This window comes from Mastigoproctus giganteus, chromosome 9 (genome assembly GCF_048544385.1).
Source record: "Mastigoproctus giganteus isolate SK-2022 chromosome 9, ASM4854438v1, whole genome shotgun sequence".
Classification (NCBI taxonomy): domain Eukaryota; kingdom Metazoa; phylum Arthropoda; class Arachnida; order Uropygi; family Thelyphonidae; genus Mastigoproctus; species Mastigoproctus giganteus.
The window spans coordinates 160,145,407-160,165,253 of NC_143583.1; the positions used below are offsets into that span (position 1 = coordinate 160,145,407).

Here is a 19,847-nt window from a genome sequence, read left to right on the forward strand (position 1 = left end):
CTCTCTCTCTCTCTCTCTCTCTCTCTTTTATTTCTCTCTCTCTTCTATTTCTCTCTCTCTCTCTCTCTCTCTCTCTCTCTCTTCTATTTCTCTCTCTCTTCTATTTCTCTCTCTCTCTCTCTCTCTCTCTCTCTCTCTCTCTCTTCTATTTCTCTCTCTCTCTCTCTCTCTCTCTCTCTCTCTCTCTTCTATTTCTCTCTCTCTCTCTCTCTCTCTCTCTCTCTCCCTCTTCTATTTCTCTCTCCTTCTCTCTCTCTCTCTCTCTCAGAATTTTCTTTTTTGGCTGGTGCAGCAAAAGTCTCAGGCTTCCTTGTACCATATGGCTAATTGTAATAATAATAATAAATAATATAAAAATAAAGAATTTCTATATTTAAAAACTTATTAAGTGAAAAAAGGTCATTAAAAAAATACATTGTGTATTCTTTATCACGAACTTTTTATTCGGAAAAACGTTTTACCTGGGAAGCTTCTTACGAGGGAAAATGATACATTACAATATACAGAGGTGAAACTGTGACTTACGAAACCAAACCTAGTACAAGAGAAAACTGCTTATGTGCGAATTTCTTATCCAGGTTCTACTGTAATCAGAAATTTCTGATCAGGAGAAGGGCGATGAACTGCATTTGGCACGTACAGTGTGTCAGCATCAAAAAAGTTAAGAAAACACTGCTACAGATGATAATACACATGACAACTAAAAACTTTCCTGGGATACTTTTACAAACACAAAAATAATACTTCATTCATCTTACTTACTCTGATTAAAATGTTCTTTTCAAATGAGGCAGGATTGTCAACATGCTGAAAGACTGGAGGGGATGCTCCCATTATTTGCCACCTCCCAAATAACAATAAGCTTCCACCAACTGCTAGAAGTAGTTGTCTCACTATGAGCAGCATCACCCATCTCTATATAAAAAAAGTAGTTAATTTATAACATCAATTAAAAATAACACAATTTGTGATCACTGAACAAACTCAAGTTACGTGTAAGGAGTAGATAAAACTTATGTACTTCAGACCAATGTCTCCCAACTTATGAACTTATGACTAACCAACATATAACTAATGGAAGTGGTCCAGGAGACTTCAAAATAAAATAGCTTTTTTTTTGTATTACACAACAATTCTATTAAACAGTGATGCAAAATACAGGTAAGCCTATAATGAAAAAATTTCTATTACACAAATAAATATCATTGTATTTAAAAAAGCAGTTATTATTATATCTACATACATAATTTAATATTTTTTGTGGCTCATTGCTTCCAGCTCAAATATAAGAATCTTTGCATCTGAAAAGAGCTGAAGAACACTGCCTTGGACTGAATACTCTCTTCTGAATATAGATTTCACAAGTATCTACAAATAGTGTGTGCAGAGACATTATAGTAATAGTAGTAATAGTATTTGCCATATAGTACAAGGAAGCCACAGGCTTTTGCTGCACTGGCAAAAAAACAAAACAAAAAAAAAAAAAAAAAGTCCATAAGAATTTTTTTTTTTTTTTTTTTTATGCGAACCCCAAACACGAGAGGTATTAGAACCTATAGTACTTAGTACCGTGATTAGGGTGGAGGTTGAGAAGACGAAAGAAGACATTTGTTGACACTGGACTTGAACTTCTGTAGATTGTAATTTTCAGGAAATACGTATAAAGGAAGGTTGTTCCAGAAAACGGCAGTTGAATGAATAAACGAGGAAGATGAAAAGTTGGTTCTGTGGGTTTGAAGTTGACAGTAAATGGATGTTGGCTAGTGGTGGCACGTGTTCGGACTGTTTTGAAAGAGAGAGCGGGAATTATAGAAGCCAATTCAGAAGAACAGTGCCCATGGAAGTATCTGTAGAAGAGGCATGCACCAGAAACAGTACGTCTATGAGAAAGCGAGTGGAGAGACTCTGTTAGAGATGAATCATTAATTAACCTAACTGCCCTCTTCTGAATGGAATCAAGAAGCCTGAGAGAGGTTTTGGGGGCACCACCCCAGATGTGGGAACAATATTCCATGGCAGGGCGGATTTGTGATTTATACAGAGTGAGCAGCTGTTTGGAAGAAAAGTAACGCCGAGAGCAAAAGAGAAAACCAAGTTTTTTAGATGCAGAGGAAGCAATATTTGTAATGTGCTTGTGCCAAGAGAGATTAGAAGTCAGGGTAATCCCCAAAAGAGATATATCATTTTGCCTAGAAATCGGAGCGTCACTAAAGATAAGCATAGGAGCAGAAGAATCCTTTTTGCGAGATATAAGACAAGACTGAGTTTTAGAAGGGTTGAAATCAACTAAGTTGTCTTTGCCCCACTGGAGAATTACCTGAAGATCGGCATTTAAGGAATTGGTAGAAGATTTTCGAGAAGTTGACGCTGATTGAGCAGGACAAGGTTTCTCAAAATGGAAAGTGGAATGCAATGTGCTATCATTGGCAAAACTGTGGATAGGATTTCCAATCAATGGAAGAAGGTCATTAATATACAAGAGGAAAAGAGTGGGGGAAAGAACTGAACCTTGGGGGACACCAGCATTAGTGGAGAAGTTAGAAGACAGAGAGCCATCTACCATCACCCTCAGTGAGCGATCAGAGAGAAAACTGAATAACCAATTACTAAAAACAGTTGGCAAACCTTAAGATGGAACCTTGTTTAGAAGACCTTTATGCCAAACACGATCGAAAGCCTTTGAGATGTCAAGAGCAACTACTTGTGTTTCACCGAACCTTTCCACTGAATTAGTCCATAAATGGATAACATAAACCAGAATATCACCAGTGGATCGACACTGACGGAATCCACACTGGCGATCGTTGATCAGACGGAAGGTTTCTAGGTAGTTTAAGATTTGGCGGTTAATTGATTTCTCCATTACTTTAGAAAGAGTAGAAGTAATTGCAATGGGACGATAATTGGATGGGAGGGATTTGTCATCCTTTTTAGAAACTGGCTGGATATGAGCATATTTACAAGCAGAAGGAAAAACACCTTTGGAATAAGAAAGTGAAAAAAGGCGGCAGGGAAAAGGAGTAAGTTCAGGAGCACAGGTTTTGAGAACAAGTGGAGAAATACCATCGGGACCTGGAGCTTGCGTAGCATCAAGATTCATCAAAATCCTTCTGATATCCTTTTGACGGAAGACCACAGGAGGCATTGAATGGAGTGTGTTGGGAATGGTGCGAGGTGTTTTAACAAGATCATTAATACATGAGCTGGAAGAAAAACGGGATGCTAGCAGGTCAGCTTTATCCTTGGCTGAAGTGACAACAGAACCATCTCGTTTGGACAGAGGTTGGAGCAGAGATGGGCAAAAGTTGCGGCCAATAGCTTTGGCAAGAGACCAGAATGCTCGGCTACCATTAGGGCAAGAAGCAAGTTTTCTACTCTTAGCCTGTTCAAACTCTAGTTTGGACTGACAAATAACTGCTTTACAATTGTTGTGAGCTTTGGTATAGGCAGAAAATGAAACTGAAGAATTAGAAACAAGCCAATTATGATATGCAACATTCTTCTCTTGAACATCCTTAGCACATTTATTGGAAAACCAAGGTTTAGATAAAGGACGAGATTTTAAAGTGGGGTGTGGGATAAGGATTCCATTCCTGCAAGAATAATTTCACTGACATGATCTGAGCAAACGCTGACATCAGAAGTTTTGGAACAGTAATCCGACCAAGGAAAAGAAGAAAAGAAGTCTCACAGGTCATCCCATTTTGCATTCTTGTAATGCCAAACAACACGAGGTTGGGAATAGCCATGAGATAAAGGTTCCATTGGAGAAGAAACAATCACTAAGTTGTGATCTGAAGTGCCTAAAGGACCTCTCACTTCGACCGTGTACTTAGGAGGGTTGTTTGTTAGGATTGTCCGGTATTCTTGTAGGTAAATGAACAATCTGTGCAAGGTCATTAGTAATTGCAAAAGCCTCAGCATCTCGACCAGCTGGGTCGGTGTGACAAGAAAATGGAAGCCAGCTGGAGTTGTGAACATTAAAATCACCAAGAAAAATTACCTCACTGTTAGGAAAGTTGGGCTGGAGAAGTCAAGTTGCAAAGAGAGGAAGTCAAAGAGCTCCAAGCGATTGGTGGAGTTGGGAGAACGGTAGAGATAACAAAGGAATTTGCACAATGAGGTAGAGAGATTTTAAGCCAGAGAAGATCAAAGAGAGGAGATTCCAAATCGCCAAGTCTCTGACAGGGAATATCAGAACGGACATATGCACAAGTACCACCTTTGAGGCTAAAGGAATCATACAGAGAATAATTTGGGCATCTGAGATGAGCAGTAGTTGAATCAACCGATTACTGAGATTCTGTCAGAAAAAGTACATGGGGTTTGGCAGACTGCAAGTAGTAGTAGTAGTAGTAGTAGCAGCAGTGGCATTTGATGCAAGAAAGCAAGTGTATGAGCTTATGCAGCATCAGCCAAAAAAAAAAAAAAAAAATCACACCATTCCCTCCAAATGTCTGTCCAGTTCCTCCTTAAATTTATTCAACCTATCAACTTCCACAACGACAGATGGAAGTTTGTTCCAGCAATTAACCACCCGCTGGCTAAAGGCAAATTTCCGCACATCTAATCTACATCTGTCTTTTCTTAATTTGAATTTATGCCCCCTTAGGTTCGTAATCTGAACAAGTGGAAGGATCCCATCAGAATTCAGCGTGCTCAACCCATTCAAGGCCTTATATACCACAATCAGATCACCGTGCAGGTGCCTAGTCTCCAGTCACTGCAATTTGCAGAACTTAAGCCTCTCTTGGTAAGAGGATCCCTTTATTCCCCTTCATTCCGCTCAAGTAAATCTACATCCTTCCTAAAATGAGGCCTCCAGACCTGTACGCAGTACTCAAGGCGTGGCCTGACCATTGCCTTATACAGAGGGATAATCACCTCCTTTTCCGTGCTAGCAAAATTCCTATATATCATTGACAAAACCCCATGACCTGCACAGGCAGCCTGTCTGCATTGCTCAGAAAACTTCATATCTGACTGCACAATTACTCCCAGGTCTTTTTCATTTTCTACCACCTTAAGTGTAGTACCACACAGTTGGTATGTTTCTCTGGGGTTACTTCTACCCATATGCAGTACTTTGCATTTGTCAAGGTTAAACTTCGGTTGCCACTCCTTAGCCCATCTGGCCAAATTATCTAGATTCTGTTGCAGTAGCACATTGCCATTACTGTCATTAACAACCCTGCCAACCTTTATATCATCTGCAAACTTTGACATTAAGCCTGATATACCTTCATCAATATCATTGATAAATATACAAAACAACAGTGGACCTAACACCGAACCCTGTGGGACTCCACTAATAACATTAGTCCAAGAAGAGCAGCACCCATTGATTACCACCCTCTGTCTTCTCCCACTTAACCATCCTTTTATCCATTGTAGCAACTTACCCTTAATACCATTCTGCTCCAATTTGTACAATAGTCTTCCATGCGCAACAGTGTCAAAAGCTTTCCTGAAATCCAAATATATGATATCAAAATAATTTTTTGCATCCAGTTCCTTTGTAACCACATCATAATATCCTATTAAATTTGTCAGACAAGACTTTCCCTTAACAAACCCCATGCTGTGTCTGAATTATTGCTGCAATCTTGTCTAGATGATCCTGCAATGCATCTTTAACCAGTGACTCCATTTATTTTACCCGGAACAGAAGTTAAACTAACTGGTCTGTAATTACTCGTGTCACCCTTCGATCCCCCTTTGTGAATTGGGGATACATTTGCAAATCTCCAGTCCGTGGGAACCTCCACTGAGTCCAAGGATGCTCTCATAATTATGGCTGAGGGTTTGCTTAGTTGCTTTGCTTTGCCGCCTCCTTTAATATAACTGGATAGATCCCATCCATCCCAGTTGCTTTTCTTATATTTAACTTCAACAATTTCTCCTCCACTTTGCTTTCAGTTATTACAAAATCATTAAGTATCCTGCTACAATTTGATAACCTTTTGCCATTTGAGATTAGAATTGAGATAATAGAATTATATGCTTCTCTCCTCATACAGCTAATTATGCAGCTAATCATTGAATTTATTCAAACTTTCAGCCTCAACTACCTTGTTCAAATTAGTTCAGAGTCTTGCAGATTCTGAACTAATTTGAGTATACATGGGATCCAAAATCTAATTTGGAACGAAAAAGTGCACAATAGAGGTGCAATAAAGTGCATCAGTCGGCACCCCAGGAATTAGAAGAAACTGTGCTTAGGATATTCAGAGCTTTCGTGCACTTCATACTTAGTTGATGAATGTGTTGTAGGAATGTCAACTTTTTAACAAACACAAGCCCCAAAAATCTAGTCTCAGGTCCTACTGGAATAGTATTCTGTCCAGGTCTCGATTCAGGTTCAGGGTGAAGGTTGCACTTGCGGAAAATGTGCACGCAGAACGTCTCTTGTGAGGAGAACCTGAAGCCCTTATTCATTGATTATGAGTTCAGAAGATCAATGGCACATTGCACTTGTCTCTCAATAACCCTCATGTCTCAAAATTGAGAAAATATGCTGAAATCATCAACGTAGAAGACACAGTTTACAGTTGGAGGAAGTTGATCTATGTTGCAAATCACTTTGATGGCAAAAAAGCGTAATGCTTAAAACTGATCCCTGGTGTTCTCCCTCCTCTTGGGAAAAGTGCCGAGAGAGGGTAAACCCCCACATGAACTTGGAACAAACGATGGGATAGAAAGTTTTTAATAAAGGTTGGGAGATGACATCTAAGTCCAATACTATAAAAGTATTTTAAAATTACAAATCTCCAACTTGTGTCATACACTTTTTTCATATCAAATAACACAGACATAAAGTGTTCTCATTTTAAAAAGGCATCTTGAATAAATGTTTAAACCTAATTAAACGGTTCAAAGTGGACCTATTCCTTCTGAAGAGGCACCGCAAGCTAGAGAGGAGCCTACTTGCCAATAAGTACCATATAGGGTGGGCATTAACTATTCTCTCCAGAATTTTGCACACATGGCTAGTCAGAGCGATAGGATGGTAGTTTGTTGGGATTTTGGGGTCTTTTCCTGGCTTAGGGAAGGCAAGAACAATTGCATTATGCCAGGAATCCAGAAATTGCTCTTCTAGAAAGATTCGATTATAGAGAAAGCAACTGATCCATGGATTAGGCTGACAGGTGAGAGGGCACTAACTCTCTTTAAAAATTACAGCTGTGAATTACAGGCTCCAAAAAAGCGATAAGGGTTTGCCGTTTTATTTACCTAATTGTTATTTTATATTGTACTTTATAAGTAGCATTATAGTTCTAGTTTCGCTGGTTATTTTTAATTTAGATAGAGGTTTTGTAGGTTACTATTTAATATATGTAAAACTGTTATTTCGTTCGAATCATTGTTTTTGTATAGAGAATGGTAGGGAATTCAAATTTTTAATTGTGGTAAATAGGTAGCTCTAAAATAAAATTATATAGCACAATACACATCACTACATTTAGGATTCTATTAGATAATGTAGTATTGATAATCAATTGATTAAATTTATTGATCTTATTAATTTTAAATATCATGCCCCAGAGTAGAGCAGAAAAGCAACGGGCACAAACTGGCAGGAGTGCTGTGACTCGGGGAAGAACTGAGAGGGGAGGGGGCATTTCTTCAATGCATCACAACCTAAAAAAATGTGCAACTTGTCAAATGTTTGCCGATCTGAAATAGAACACGATTTAGCTAAGGAGGATGTCTTTGTGTGTGCTAGGTGCAGAGAGTGTCTCGAAATTAGGCGTCAACACAGCATTCCGAAGGGCATCTATGAGAGCTTGAGTTGTAGGGTAGATACCCTCGAAGAAATTAATATGAGTGGCCCGTCAAGCTCTCAGATGCTCAACTCAACACCAAAACCCACTCTTGTGCATCAGGCAACACAGCGACAATCTCCAAGGCAGAGTGCACTAGTCCCACAGGAAGTAGTTATTGTAGGTGACTCTATTGTGAGGGAGATGGGTAATATAATGTGTAAAAAGGATAGATGGAAGGGAACCAGAGTATGTCTAACAGGGGCAAAATTTAATGATGTTGTAGAGCAGATATCATCTTTTAAGGGCACAAAGGGTGATACTGTTGTACATGTTGGCACCAATGACAATCAAGAGTAGATCTGCAGATTTACTTAACAAGTACTGGTCATAATTTCCTTCGGAATTTTTGAAATTAGTGCTAGTTGATAGTTAGAATAATTAATTTATCTGCTTTTACTATAGTGATGTTGCGACTTTGTAATTCTAGGTAAGGTAAGAGAGCTCTTGCAGGATGTCGCTCATTAGTGCTAAATCGTTAAGAAATTCCAGATTGAAAAGTTGGTTTAATAATCCAGAATATTTAACTTTCTGATTCAAAATGTTTGCACAAAACGGGATAATTCCTCCACCCCTCAATTGCCATCCATAAACAACAAGCTGCCCATTGTGGCCCAAACATACAACCGATCTTTATAGTTTCCACATCAAGTTCTTTATCAGTCATCTTTAATTTGCACTGGTTTTTTGGAGATTGGTAATACAGGTTTTTTTTAATTATTGCCTGTATGCTATTATATTTTAGAACATTTTTTTCATAGTGGAAGCCTCGACGCGGTTTCCAAATCTGCCAACATTTCATCTTTGGAAAGTTTACTTAATATCTTAGTTGCCTCATTCCCGTCCAACATTGCTACTGTCACTAGTTATTTGAATACTGTGCAAAATAGCTGAATCACTCAGATATTCAGCTACTGTGACCATGTAAACATAGATGGAGAAATTTACTGAAATGTGTGGATCACTCACTCACTTCTCCGAAAAACATATGACTTCTTGTGACAACGTGCACAAAGTTGCCTATCGCAATCCGTTCTTTCTACGGAAATTATTTTAAATGTTTCTGCAGAAACCAGGGGAAATTCAAAAAAATTCGCTAAGAAGAAGAAAAAGTGTAATAAACTCAAAAATGAAGCAATTTTAAAATACATAACTGGTTGATTGTGCCATTAAAATGCTGGGGATGGGACCCTGCTCGCTCCACCGTGGTTCTAGATACTCAATAATTAAATTCAGGATTTCATTTTTCAAATTGTGAAACGCTTTGAGTGAAATGAAAGACCATGTGATATTGCACATGCTACAGACCTAAATGAGGCAACGCCGAGAATTGCAAAGAATGCAGAGAAAATAAAAACAACTTTCATAGCAGGAACAACTCAAAGTGTAATTAAAATCCATTGGATTAAGACACAAGAATTGGAAGAGATGGAACGCCTGTCATCTGTTTGGATAGAAAATCAAACAAAAAACAAGTTTGCTTACGATAGAAGCAAAAGCATTAGCAATATTTTATTACGTAATAGTCGTAATAAAATACGTAAGTATTTTATTACGACTATTTTATTTAATACTAAAAATACTTTATTTTAATATATTATATTTTTTATTACGTATTTTAATTGTTATAAAATACTTACGTATTTTATAACGTATTTTACGTATAACGTATTTATAACGTATTTTACGTATTTTATAAAATACTTACGTATTTTATAACGATTAAAATTACCCGATTATTTATTGTTTGGTAATGTTTTGGTTCCAAATGTGTGTTCAATCTTGGGTGGTCGGCACCTAACCCCACTTTTCCCATAGGGCCTGTTGTTTATATTGCACGATTTTGCATTGCACGAGTTTTTCTAGGAACACAACTATCGTGCTATACGAGGACAGACTGTATGTGTATACATTCCTTATTATGCTTATTTATATTGTTAAAAAAATTTTTTTTAAATTATATATATTCAATCCTATTAGTTCCATTTTCAAGTGTATTTCAAAATTTAATATAAATTTGGCATGTCTCAAGGCATTTTAAATTACTTAGGCTGAACCAGTGGAAGGGGGGAAAAAAACAAGTAACCTGAAACTTTAAACAGCATCACACTCATCCAGTACCATGTCATTCGTCATGCAAAACCTAAACCATTGTAAAGACGGTGATGGAGCACCTGAAAGGTTCTCACCCATAATTTCTGTATGAAAACCATAAAAAAAATTTCTTAAATATAAATATAATAATAATAATAAAAACAACTTTAGAAAGTATTGTAAAAAAATTTGATTATACACTGGCGTTCAAAGAAAGTGCATCACCTAGGAATTTCACATTTCTAACCCTTTTTCACAATGGTATGTTACATTAATTACCAGCATCACAAATAGAAATATAAACAAAAGATATTTATTAATAGTTAAAGTGGAGCAATAGTGAAATAAGTAACATTTGACAGGTGCTCTCAAAATATTCCAAAATGAGCATTTGCAACCTTTATACAATGGTTTTGGTAAACACGACAATTATGTATGGATGAAATGTTATCAGAAGCCCTTAATTTGCTTGTTTATCATTTTAAATGGAAAACAAAATGAAAAGTTCACCAAGTAAAAACTAATATTTAGTTGAACTGCCTCTGAACCTGATGACAGCAGCACATGGTCGAGGCACTGACAAGATCAATTTCTGAAGATAATCAACTGATAGTTCGTGGTTCCAAACCCAAATTATGGCTTCCTAAAGTTCACAAAGGGTCTTTGGTTTCTTTCTGGCAACTACAGATTCCACACGATGCCAACAGTTCTCTACAGGATTCAAGTCCGGGCTGTTTCCTGGCCAGCTTAGAGTTGTAATGAACCATTCTTCCAACCATTTTTCACCTCTAACAAATGTAAACACATTATTGTAAAACCTCCAATGCAGAAATGAAGCTAAAGTAATTACAGAAGTGTCTACTTACACTTTTCGCCCGATGAAAAACACAACACGAGCGGGCACTCGGGTCGTGGAAGAGAACAGTCAGTGGATTTTTAGTTGCTGTAAAGGGATAATTATTTTAAATTTTTACTGTATTCTTCGTTAATTGACGTAGTACATTGTGTTTTACAGATATTAAATTGGTCTAGTAGCATTTGTTAGCTTCTTATTTTGAATATAACCAGAGATTTTTGGAAGTTACAACTCCCGGTGTTGGCGCCAATATTGTTGAACTAGCCGCCATATTGTAGTCGATAAGAAATAGCTTAACGTATATATATATATATATATCTATATCTTGAACAGATAGCGTAAGGTATAAAGTAAAACTAGATAGCATAATATAAAGCACTCTATTAGGAATCTGTTAGCTTATTATAGAATTATCAATTAATCAAAAATAATATTAATTCTTATTAAAATCATTGTTAATTAAATTGTATTTAAACGGAAATCATGACCCAGACTAGACCTGCGAAGCAAAGATCATAGACTAGCGAGAGTGCTGTGACACAGGGAAGAAATGAAGGGGCCATTCTCCAACACATCACAGTCTCAAAAAATGTGCGAAATGTGAAATGCTTCCAACCTTTCTAAAACAGGACATGATCTAGGCAAGGAGCATGTGTACTACGTTTGTGTGTACTACCTGTATAGGGTGTCAAGAAATTAGGTGCCAACTCAGCATTCTGATGGGCATCTATGAGAGCTTGAGGTGTAGGGTAAATTCCCTCGAAGAAATTAATATGAGGCCACATCAAGCTCTCAGCTGCCCAGTTCAACACCAGTGCTCACTCCTGTGCATCAGGAAAAACAGAGGCAATCTCCATGGCAGAATGTGCTGGTCCCAAAGGAACTAGTTATTGTTGACTCTATTGTCAGGGAGACTGGGAATATAGTATTCAAGAAGGATAAGTGGAACAGGACGAGGGTATGTCTGCGAGGGGAAAAAGTTGATGACGTTGTAAAGCAGATATCTTTTAAGGGCACAAAAGGTGATGTTGTTGTACACGTTGGAACTAATGATATTAAGAGTAAGAGATCTGCAGATTTACTCAACAAGTACAGGTCAATGCTGCAAAAAAGTCATGAGTTAGGGTTGAATGTGAAAGTGTCTGCAATTCTACCCAGACATGATAGGAGGGAGTATATGATGAGAGCCTTGTAGATCAATTCAGCCCTGGGGAGATTGTGCAAGGCTCAAGTGGTAGAATTTTTTTCAGGCTGGTCTGTGCTTGTGACAGGAGAGACTGCTTCTACGGGGATGGGGTACACTTAAATAGAAAGGGTGCAAGAATATTTGCTGTTGTTATCGAGGGAGTATTAGGTGGGTCAGAAAACTGTAAGCTGGGGGGGATACACAGACTAAAAGATTAACAGTGGCTACAGGCAGAGGCAATGATTATTGCACTGCTTCCATTAGAATGAGCAGCAGTCTGGAAAGCAAGGTAATAGAGATTACCAGGACTGCTGGGAGTCATAGTGGAACAAGCAAATACATGGGCTGTGTTAGGGTAACTAAGAGCAGGAACAGGTGCATGTATACTTGCATGTACACCAATGCTAGGAGTATAGTTAATAAATTTGATGAGCTGGAAGTGCTAGTCAAGACATCAAAGGCAGATATTGTTGGGATATTAGGGACTTGGTTTGTTGGTTGGTTGCTTGCTTTGGATTTTATTGGCGCATTAGCAACTAAGGCTATAATGCACCAAGACCAGTTCATATATAAAAATTTAAGTTTTCAGTGACCTAATTAATTAGGTCACCATGTCAAGATATATAATAACAAATGTATAAATGGTATAAAAGATAAATCAAAAAAGAAATAACAATAAATTAAAATACGAGCAAAAACGTTTATTGATTTTAAATAGCTAAAAACAGAAGACATGGTCACTGTCGGATAAAATCTGACCGAGTGTATAAGGCTCAGCCAGATGACTAAAAGCGGTAAAATATAAATTGCGTTCATGTCTAAAACGTGGACACTCGGTTAAAATGTGACGAATACTTAAAATGTTGCCACAGTTCTCGCACATAGGACAGTCATCTGCCCTCAGCAGAAATGCATGTGTAAGATGACGGTGTCCTATGCAGAGATGAGCTAGAACAACGTCCTCTCTGAGGTTCCTGCGCAGACTAGACTGCCAGTGTTAGATTACAGACTTTATCTGATAGAGCTTGTTTGTGACTTGTTCATGTCAAGATTGTTGCCATTGGGAAAGTAATTTAGCATGTATTTGCTGCCTGTAGTCTGTATAGGGAACTAACAGGCAAAGAGTGCTGTGGGAGTTCTGGTGATCTGGCTGTGGTATCTGCCAGTTGATTACCCCTGATCCCAATGTGGCTTGGGATCCAGAAGAAACAGATGTCGAATGAACACTGAAACAGAGAATGTAGCGTCTGCAGAATGCGAATCATGAATGGATGAGGATTATACCTCATTCCCGATAAAGCCTGCAGTGTACTTAGAGAGTAAGTGTACACCGTACATCTTTTGTGCTTATGGTGTTTTAATGTGGTCCAAGGTTAGCTCTATAGCATACAACACAGCTGTATATATATATGCTGCATTCATGGGGAATCTTCCCAGATATAGTACTATCTGGAAAGACAGCAGCAGATCCTACAGACAACTCTGACTTTGAGCCATCAGTGAACAGAGGCAAAAAATCAGAGTAATCGGATCGGTGTACACCATAGATTTTTTGGACAGAGGATGTAGTTATGGCCTTACCCCAACTTTTAATGGAGAAGTCACATGATGGTAAGCAAGCATGCCAGGGTGGAAGTAGATACCTTTGTGACTGGGCAACATTGTCGACCACGATATTGAGCTCTCTGAGCAGCTCTTGGACAAGGATTCCAAAGGATCGGTTAGCAGTCTGACGGGTTTTATAAAGAGTTTCCCATCATGGCTCAAAAACGGAAGTCCAGGTTGGGTTGTCTGGCAGGGATTTTAGTTTAAAGATATATTTTAGTGACAATTGCTTTCGTTGGAGCAATAGTGGTGGTTCACCTGCTTCGACGTATAAACTCTCGACAGGGGATTTTCTGAATGCTCCAGTAGAAGTATGGATGGCTTGGTGGTGAAGTGGGTCTAGCTACCGTAGTACGCTATTTCTAGCTGATGTGTACACTTTGGAATTGTAGTCTAATTTTGAATAAACAAGTGCACGATAAAAGCAGAGTAAAGTGCATCGGTCTGGCCCCATTTATTCGAGGAGATAGAATGAAGGAGATTCAATCCTCTCGTGCACTTTGTTCGCAGTTGCTCAGACATGTGGTGTCGCACAGATATAAGCAGTGCAGAATTGGAATTTGGGGAGTACAATGTGTACAGGAAGGGAGGAGGGGTTATGCTGTTAGTTAAGAAACATATAAAATCTAAGGAAGTGCATCCAATTGATGTTGGTGGACAATGCAGTGTTGAGTCTGTTTGGAGTGAAATAGGCTGGGAAAGGAAAAATGAGAGTAGGTGTGGGTTATAGGCCTAGAGAGGGCCAGTAAATCAGGATGTCTTATAATGAGGGATTTTAACTTTCCAGATATTGACTGGAACTTGTGGGTTGGTCACTTGCAACACTAGCAAGATTTTTGTGGATGACTGTTTTCTGAATTTATGACTGAATTTATTGGATGACTGTTTCCTACAGCAACATGTACAAGAGGCAACCAGGGGGAGTAATACTCGATCTGATTATCAGCAATGATTATTCATGAATTAAGAATTTGCAGATAAAGGAACCACTGGGTGACAGTGATCACAATTTACTGGGGTAGGAATTACTTAAAGATGTAACTACCATTAAGGCTAAAGGGAAGCTTCTGCTTTCGTAAAGGTTACTACAGAGGTATTTATGAATGCAAAATGGCTTTTGTAAACTTTTACGAAAACTGCCTGAGACTAGACTACAGAGATAGTCGCAGGCAGTTTTTAAATTCTATACATTGGGATCAACTGATGATGTTACCAATGCTGAATTCTAAATGAGAAGCCTTCAGGGATTTAATTTTGGAGGCTACTAGGCTTTTCATTCAACTAAGAAATACTGTTCAAGGTTTAGGCCTAAATGGATGTCAGATGAATTAATGAGGCTCGTGGCAGAGAATAAGAATGTATGGGATGCATATAAAGTATCAGGTGACACAGAAGGCTATGGCAGGTATAAACTAGTCTGTATTCAAATCACAAAGGAGGTTAGGCAGGCAAAGGCAGATTACGAGAAATATTTGACAAAGGATGCAAAGAAAAACAGCAAAGAGTTCTTTACTCATGTAAACTCTAGAAGGAAAGGGATGAATCAGATTGGACCACTTAACATAGATGGATTAACTGCTGATGATCATGCTCAGGTAGCTGACAAACAATGAGTATTTTGCATCTACATTCACATGTGAGGTGTCATTCAATGAAGGGAGTGCCTGAAGTTTATCAAATGCTAACAGGCAGCTAAGTGATTTTGTAATAATTGAGAGCAAAGTGGAGGAGAAATTGTTGAAGTTAAACATAAGAAAAGCACCTGGGGTGGACTGGATCTATCCAATTATATTAAAGGAGGCAGCAAAGGTAGTAAGAAAACCCTTAGACATAATTATTAGTGCTTCCTTGGACTCAGGTCCCCATGGACTGGAGGTGTGCAAATGTATCACCAATTCACAAAGGGGGGGTTCAAAAGGTGACAATTAACTACAGACCTGTTAGTTTAACTTGTGTTCCAGGGAAAATAATGGAATCACTGGTTAAAGAAGCATCGCAGGATCCTCTAGACAACTGCAGTAATAGTTAAAACACAGCATGGGTTTGTTAAATGGAGATCTTGTCTGACCAAATTAATTGGATACTATGATGTGGTCACAAAGGAACTGAATGCCAAAAATAATTTTGATATCATATACTTGGATTTCAGGAAAGCTTTTTATAGTGTTGCACATGGAAGACTGCTGTACAAATTGGAGAGGTATGGCATTAAGGGTAAGTTGCTACAATGGATAAAGGGATGGTATAGAGGGAGACGACAGAGAGTGGACACTGCTCTTTATGGACAAATGTCATTAGTAGAGTTCCCCAGGGTTCGGTGTTGGATCCATTGTTGTTTTGTATATTCATCAATGATATTGATGAAGGTAATATCAGGTTTAATATCCAAGTTTGCAGATGATACAAAGGTTGGTAGGGTTGTTAACGACAGTAAAGACAGTCAATCATCATCATCATCAGCCAATTTCAATCCACTGCAGGATGAAGACTTCTCCAGATATCCATCCATTTACTACCAACAAACTCATGAATTTCATCAGTCCATCTCCATTGTTGTCTTCCAGGTTTTCTTCTAGCTCCTCTTGGGCCAGTCCGTTATTTTCTTAGTCCATCTGTCATCATGTCTTCAAGCTATGTGTGTCCTGCCCAAGACCATTTTAGTTCTTTAGTTTTGATAAGAATGTCCTTTATTTGAGTTTGCTGCCTAATCCATGTGTTTCTCTTCTTATCAAACAGTCTGATTCCCAATATAATTCGTTCCATTCTTCACTGTGTAGTTCTCAGCTTCTCTTCCATTCGTTTGGTCAGTGCCCAAGTTTCACTTCCATAAGTCATGGTGGGGAGTATACAGTGGTTCATTATTTTAGGTTTCAGACAAATTGGGATATTGCTCCTCAGTATGTGACTATATATCCTGAATGCTATCCATCCAAAATTTATTCTTCTCTTGACTTCCAGCCATTTATCATTATTACAGCTAATGACTTGGCCCAGAAAGGTATATGACTCCACTTTTTAAATTACTGCTCCTTCAATGATTATATCCCTTTCTGTGGCATACTTGTTCATCATTACTTTTGTTTTAGCCATATTCATCTTTAGTCCAAAATCATCACTAACTCTGCATAACTGATTAAGATTTTCCTCTAATTCTTCGGGATCATGGCTTATGACCACAATATCATCTGCAAATCGTAAATGGTTTAGGTACTCTCCATTCACATTGACTCCTTTCTGCGATCAGTCTAATCTTCTGAAAGCTTCCTCAAGGGCAGCAGCAAACAGCTTCGGGGATGTTGTGTTTCCTTGTCAAACTCCATTCTCAATTTTAAATTTATTACTGTCTTTGTCTAGTCTAATAAAGGAGGTAGCATTCTCATATATTTTCTTCAAAATCATACTATGTGGGGTATCTATGCCTTGTGTTTCCAGTGCACAAAACATTGCCTTATGCTGTATGGAGTCAAAATGCCTTTTCATAATCCACAAATGCCACAAAACACCATTATGTGGATCATAATGGTGCTTTATATTCATTTGATTTCTCCATTAGCTGTGACATTATGTGAAGGTGATCCATAGTTGAGAATCCTGTCCTAAAGCTAGCTTGCTCTTTCGGTTGATTCTCATCAAGTATTCTTTCTAATCTGTTACTAATGACTCTTGCGAACAACTTGTAGATATGGGATAACAAGTTAATTGGTCTATAATTTCCAATTTCTGATTTATCTCCTTTCTTATGCAGCAAAACTATGGTTGCATTATACCACTCCTTAGATGTCACACATGTTCTAATGCATTTTGTGAAGAGCCTTGCCAGTTTTTGTGTCATGTCTCTTCCAATTTTAACAACTCTACAGTAACTTCATCTTCCCTGGGGATTCCTGATTCTTCGTTTTCTTCAATGCATGTTCTACCTCATCATGAAGGATATCAGGTATGTTGTATGTGTTACTAATTTGCGATCCATCTTCCCCACTGCTGGCATCATTCCCTTGCTCCTTATATAACACTTTATAGTAGTCTTCTGCTATTTGAATTATGCCTTCTCTGCTATTTATAAGTCATCATCAGCCATTTTCAATCCACTGCAGGATGAAGGCCTCTCCAGCAACTTTCCAGTTCCTTCTGTTTTGAGCACTGGCCATCCATTTACTACTCAAAAACTCATGAATTTCATCTATCCATCTCCGCCTTTGTCTTCCAGGTTTTCTTCTAGCTCCTCTTGGGTACCATTCTGTTATTTTCTTAGTCCATCTGTCATCATGTCTTCGAGCTATGTGTCCTGCCCAAGACCATTTTAGTTCTTTAGTTTTGATAAGAATGTCCTTTACTTGAGTTTGCTGCCTAATCCATGTGTTTCTCTTCTTATCTAACAGTCTGATTCCCAATATAATTCGTTCCATTCTTCGCTGTGTAGTTCTTAGCTTCTCTTCCATTCTTTTGGTGAGTGCCCAAGTTTCACTTTCATAAGTCATGGTGGGGAGTATATATTGATTCATTATTTTACGTTTCAGACAAACTGGGATATTGCTCTTCAGTATGTGACTATATTTCCTGAATGCTATCCATCCAAAATTTATTCTTCTCTTGACTTCCAGCCATTTATCATTATTACAGCTAATAACTTGTCCCAGATAAGTATATGACTCCACCTTTTCAATTACTGCTCCTTCAATCATTATTTCCCTTTCCGTGGCATACTTGTTCATCATTACTTTTGTTTTAGCCATATTCATCTTTAGTCCAAAATCATCACTAACTCTGCATAACTGATTAAGATTTTCCTCTAATTCTTTGGGATCGTGGCTTATGACCACAATGTCATCTGCAAATCGTAAATGGTTTAGGTACTCTTCGTTCACATTGACTCCTTTCTGTGACCAGTCTAATCTTCTGAAAGCTTCCTCAAGGGCAGCAGTAAACAGCTTCGGAGATATTGTGTCTCCTTGTCGAACTCCTTTCTCGATTTTAAATTTGCTATTGTCTTTGTCTAGTCTAATAAAGGATGTAGCACTCTCATATATTTTCTTCAAAATCATAATATATGGAGTATCTATGCCTTGTCTTTCCAGTGCCCGAAACATTGCTTTATGCTGTATGGAGTCAAATGCCAGGCATAATGGTGTTTTATATTCATTTGCTTTCTCCATTAGCTGTGATATTACGTGAAGGTGATCCATAGTTGAGAATACTGTCCTAAAGCCAGCTTGCTCTTTCGGTTGATTCTCATCAAGTATTCTTTCTAATCTGTTAGTAATGACCCTTGTGAACAACTTGTAGATATGGGATAACAAGCTAATTGGTCTATAATTTCCAATTTCTGATTTATCTCCTTTCTTATGCAGCAAAACTATGATTGCATTATTCCACTGCTTAGGCATCACACCTTTTCTAATGCGCTTTGTGAAGAGCCTTGCCAGTTTTTGTGTTATGTCTCTTCCTCCCAATTTTAACAACTCTACAGTAACTTCATCTTCCCCCGGGGCTTTCCGATTCTTCATTTTCTTCAATGCATGTTCTACCTCATCAGGAAGAATATCGGGTATGTCGTGTGTGTTGCTACTTTGCAATCCATCTTCCCCACTGCTGGTATCATTCACTCGCTCCTTGTATAATTCTCTATAGTAGTCTTCTGCTATTTGAATTATGCCTTCTCTGCTGTTTATAAGTACACCCTCGCTATTCTTCAGTTTCAGTATCATTTGTCTTTCTGTATTACTGCTCATGGCTGCTGATTTAAATCCTTTGTTTTCCCTTAATGCTTGTTCTACTTTTCTTGTGTTAAATCTTCTTATGTCCTCTCTGAGTCTCTTTCTAATGGCTTTGCATAACTCAGTATACTCAATTTTCTCCCTGTCAGTGTTTTTCTTGCTCTTCATTTGTCATCTTTGGTTCACATCATGACAAGTGTTTCTTGACTAATTTTTTCTTCTTTGGATTTCTGTTTCCCTATAGGTTTCTTGGGCTTTATCACTTTCAGAAAGTTGTAATATTCCTCGTCGATATCTTGGTCCTGAGCAGTCTGCAGAAGCTCAAACTTGTTCTTAAGTTCCAGTACATACTGCTTTTTCTCCTCCTCTGCTATTTCAAAGACCTTTGTATTATTTACTCGAGTCAGTTTTTTCCTTTCCTTTCCTACATCTATATCAAGTGTACATCTTACCATTCTGTGATCACTTCCAACATTTACCTTATTCAGGACGGTAACATCAGTCACAATATATCTTCTGTTAGTGAGGATGAAGTCGATTTCATTAGTTGTTAATCCATTTGGACTCTT

General features: G+C 38.1%; 1 protein-coding gene across 1 annotated transcript in view; it reads right to left on the reverse strand.

Annotated features, from left to right (window-relative positions):
• Tmtc4 (Transmembrane O-mannosyltransferase targeting cadherins 4) overlaps nucleotides 1–19,847 on the reverse strand; it is a gene marked incomplete at its 5' end in the record, with an annotated part of 433,994 nt that overhangs the window by 265,020 nt on the left and 149,127 nt on the right. The window contains one exon of the mRNA XM_090380839.1: nucleotides 763–915. Coding sequence (XP_090236965.1) covers nucleotides 763–915 — 153 coding nt within the window. The remainder of the gene's footprint in view (nucleotides 1–762; nucleotides 916–19,847) is intronic.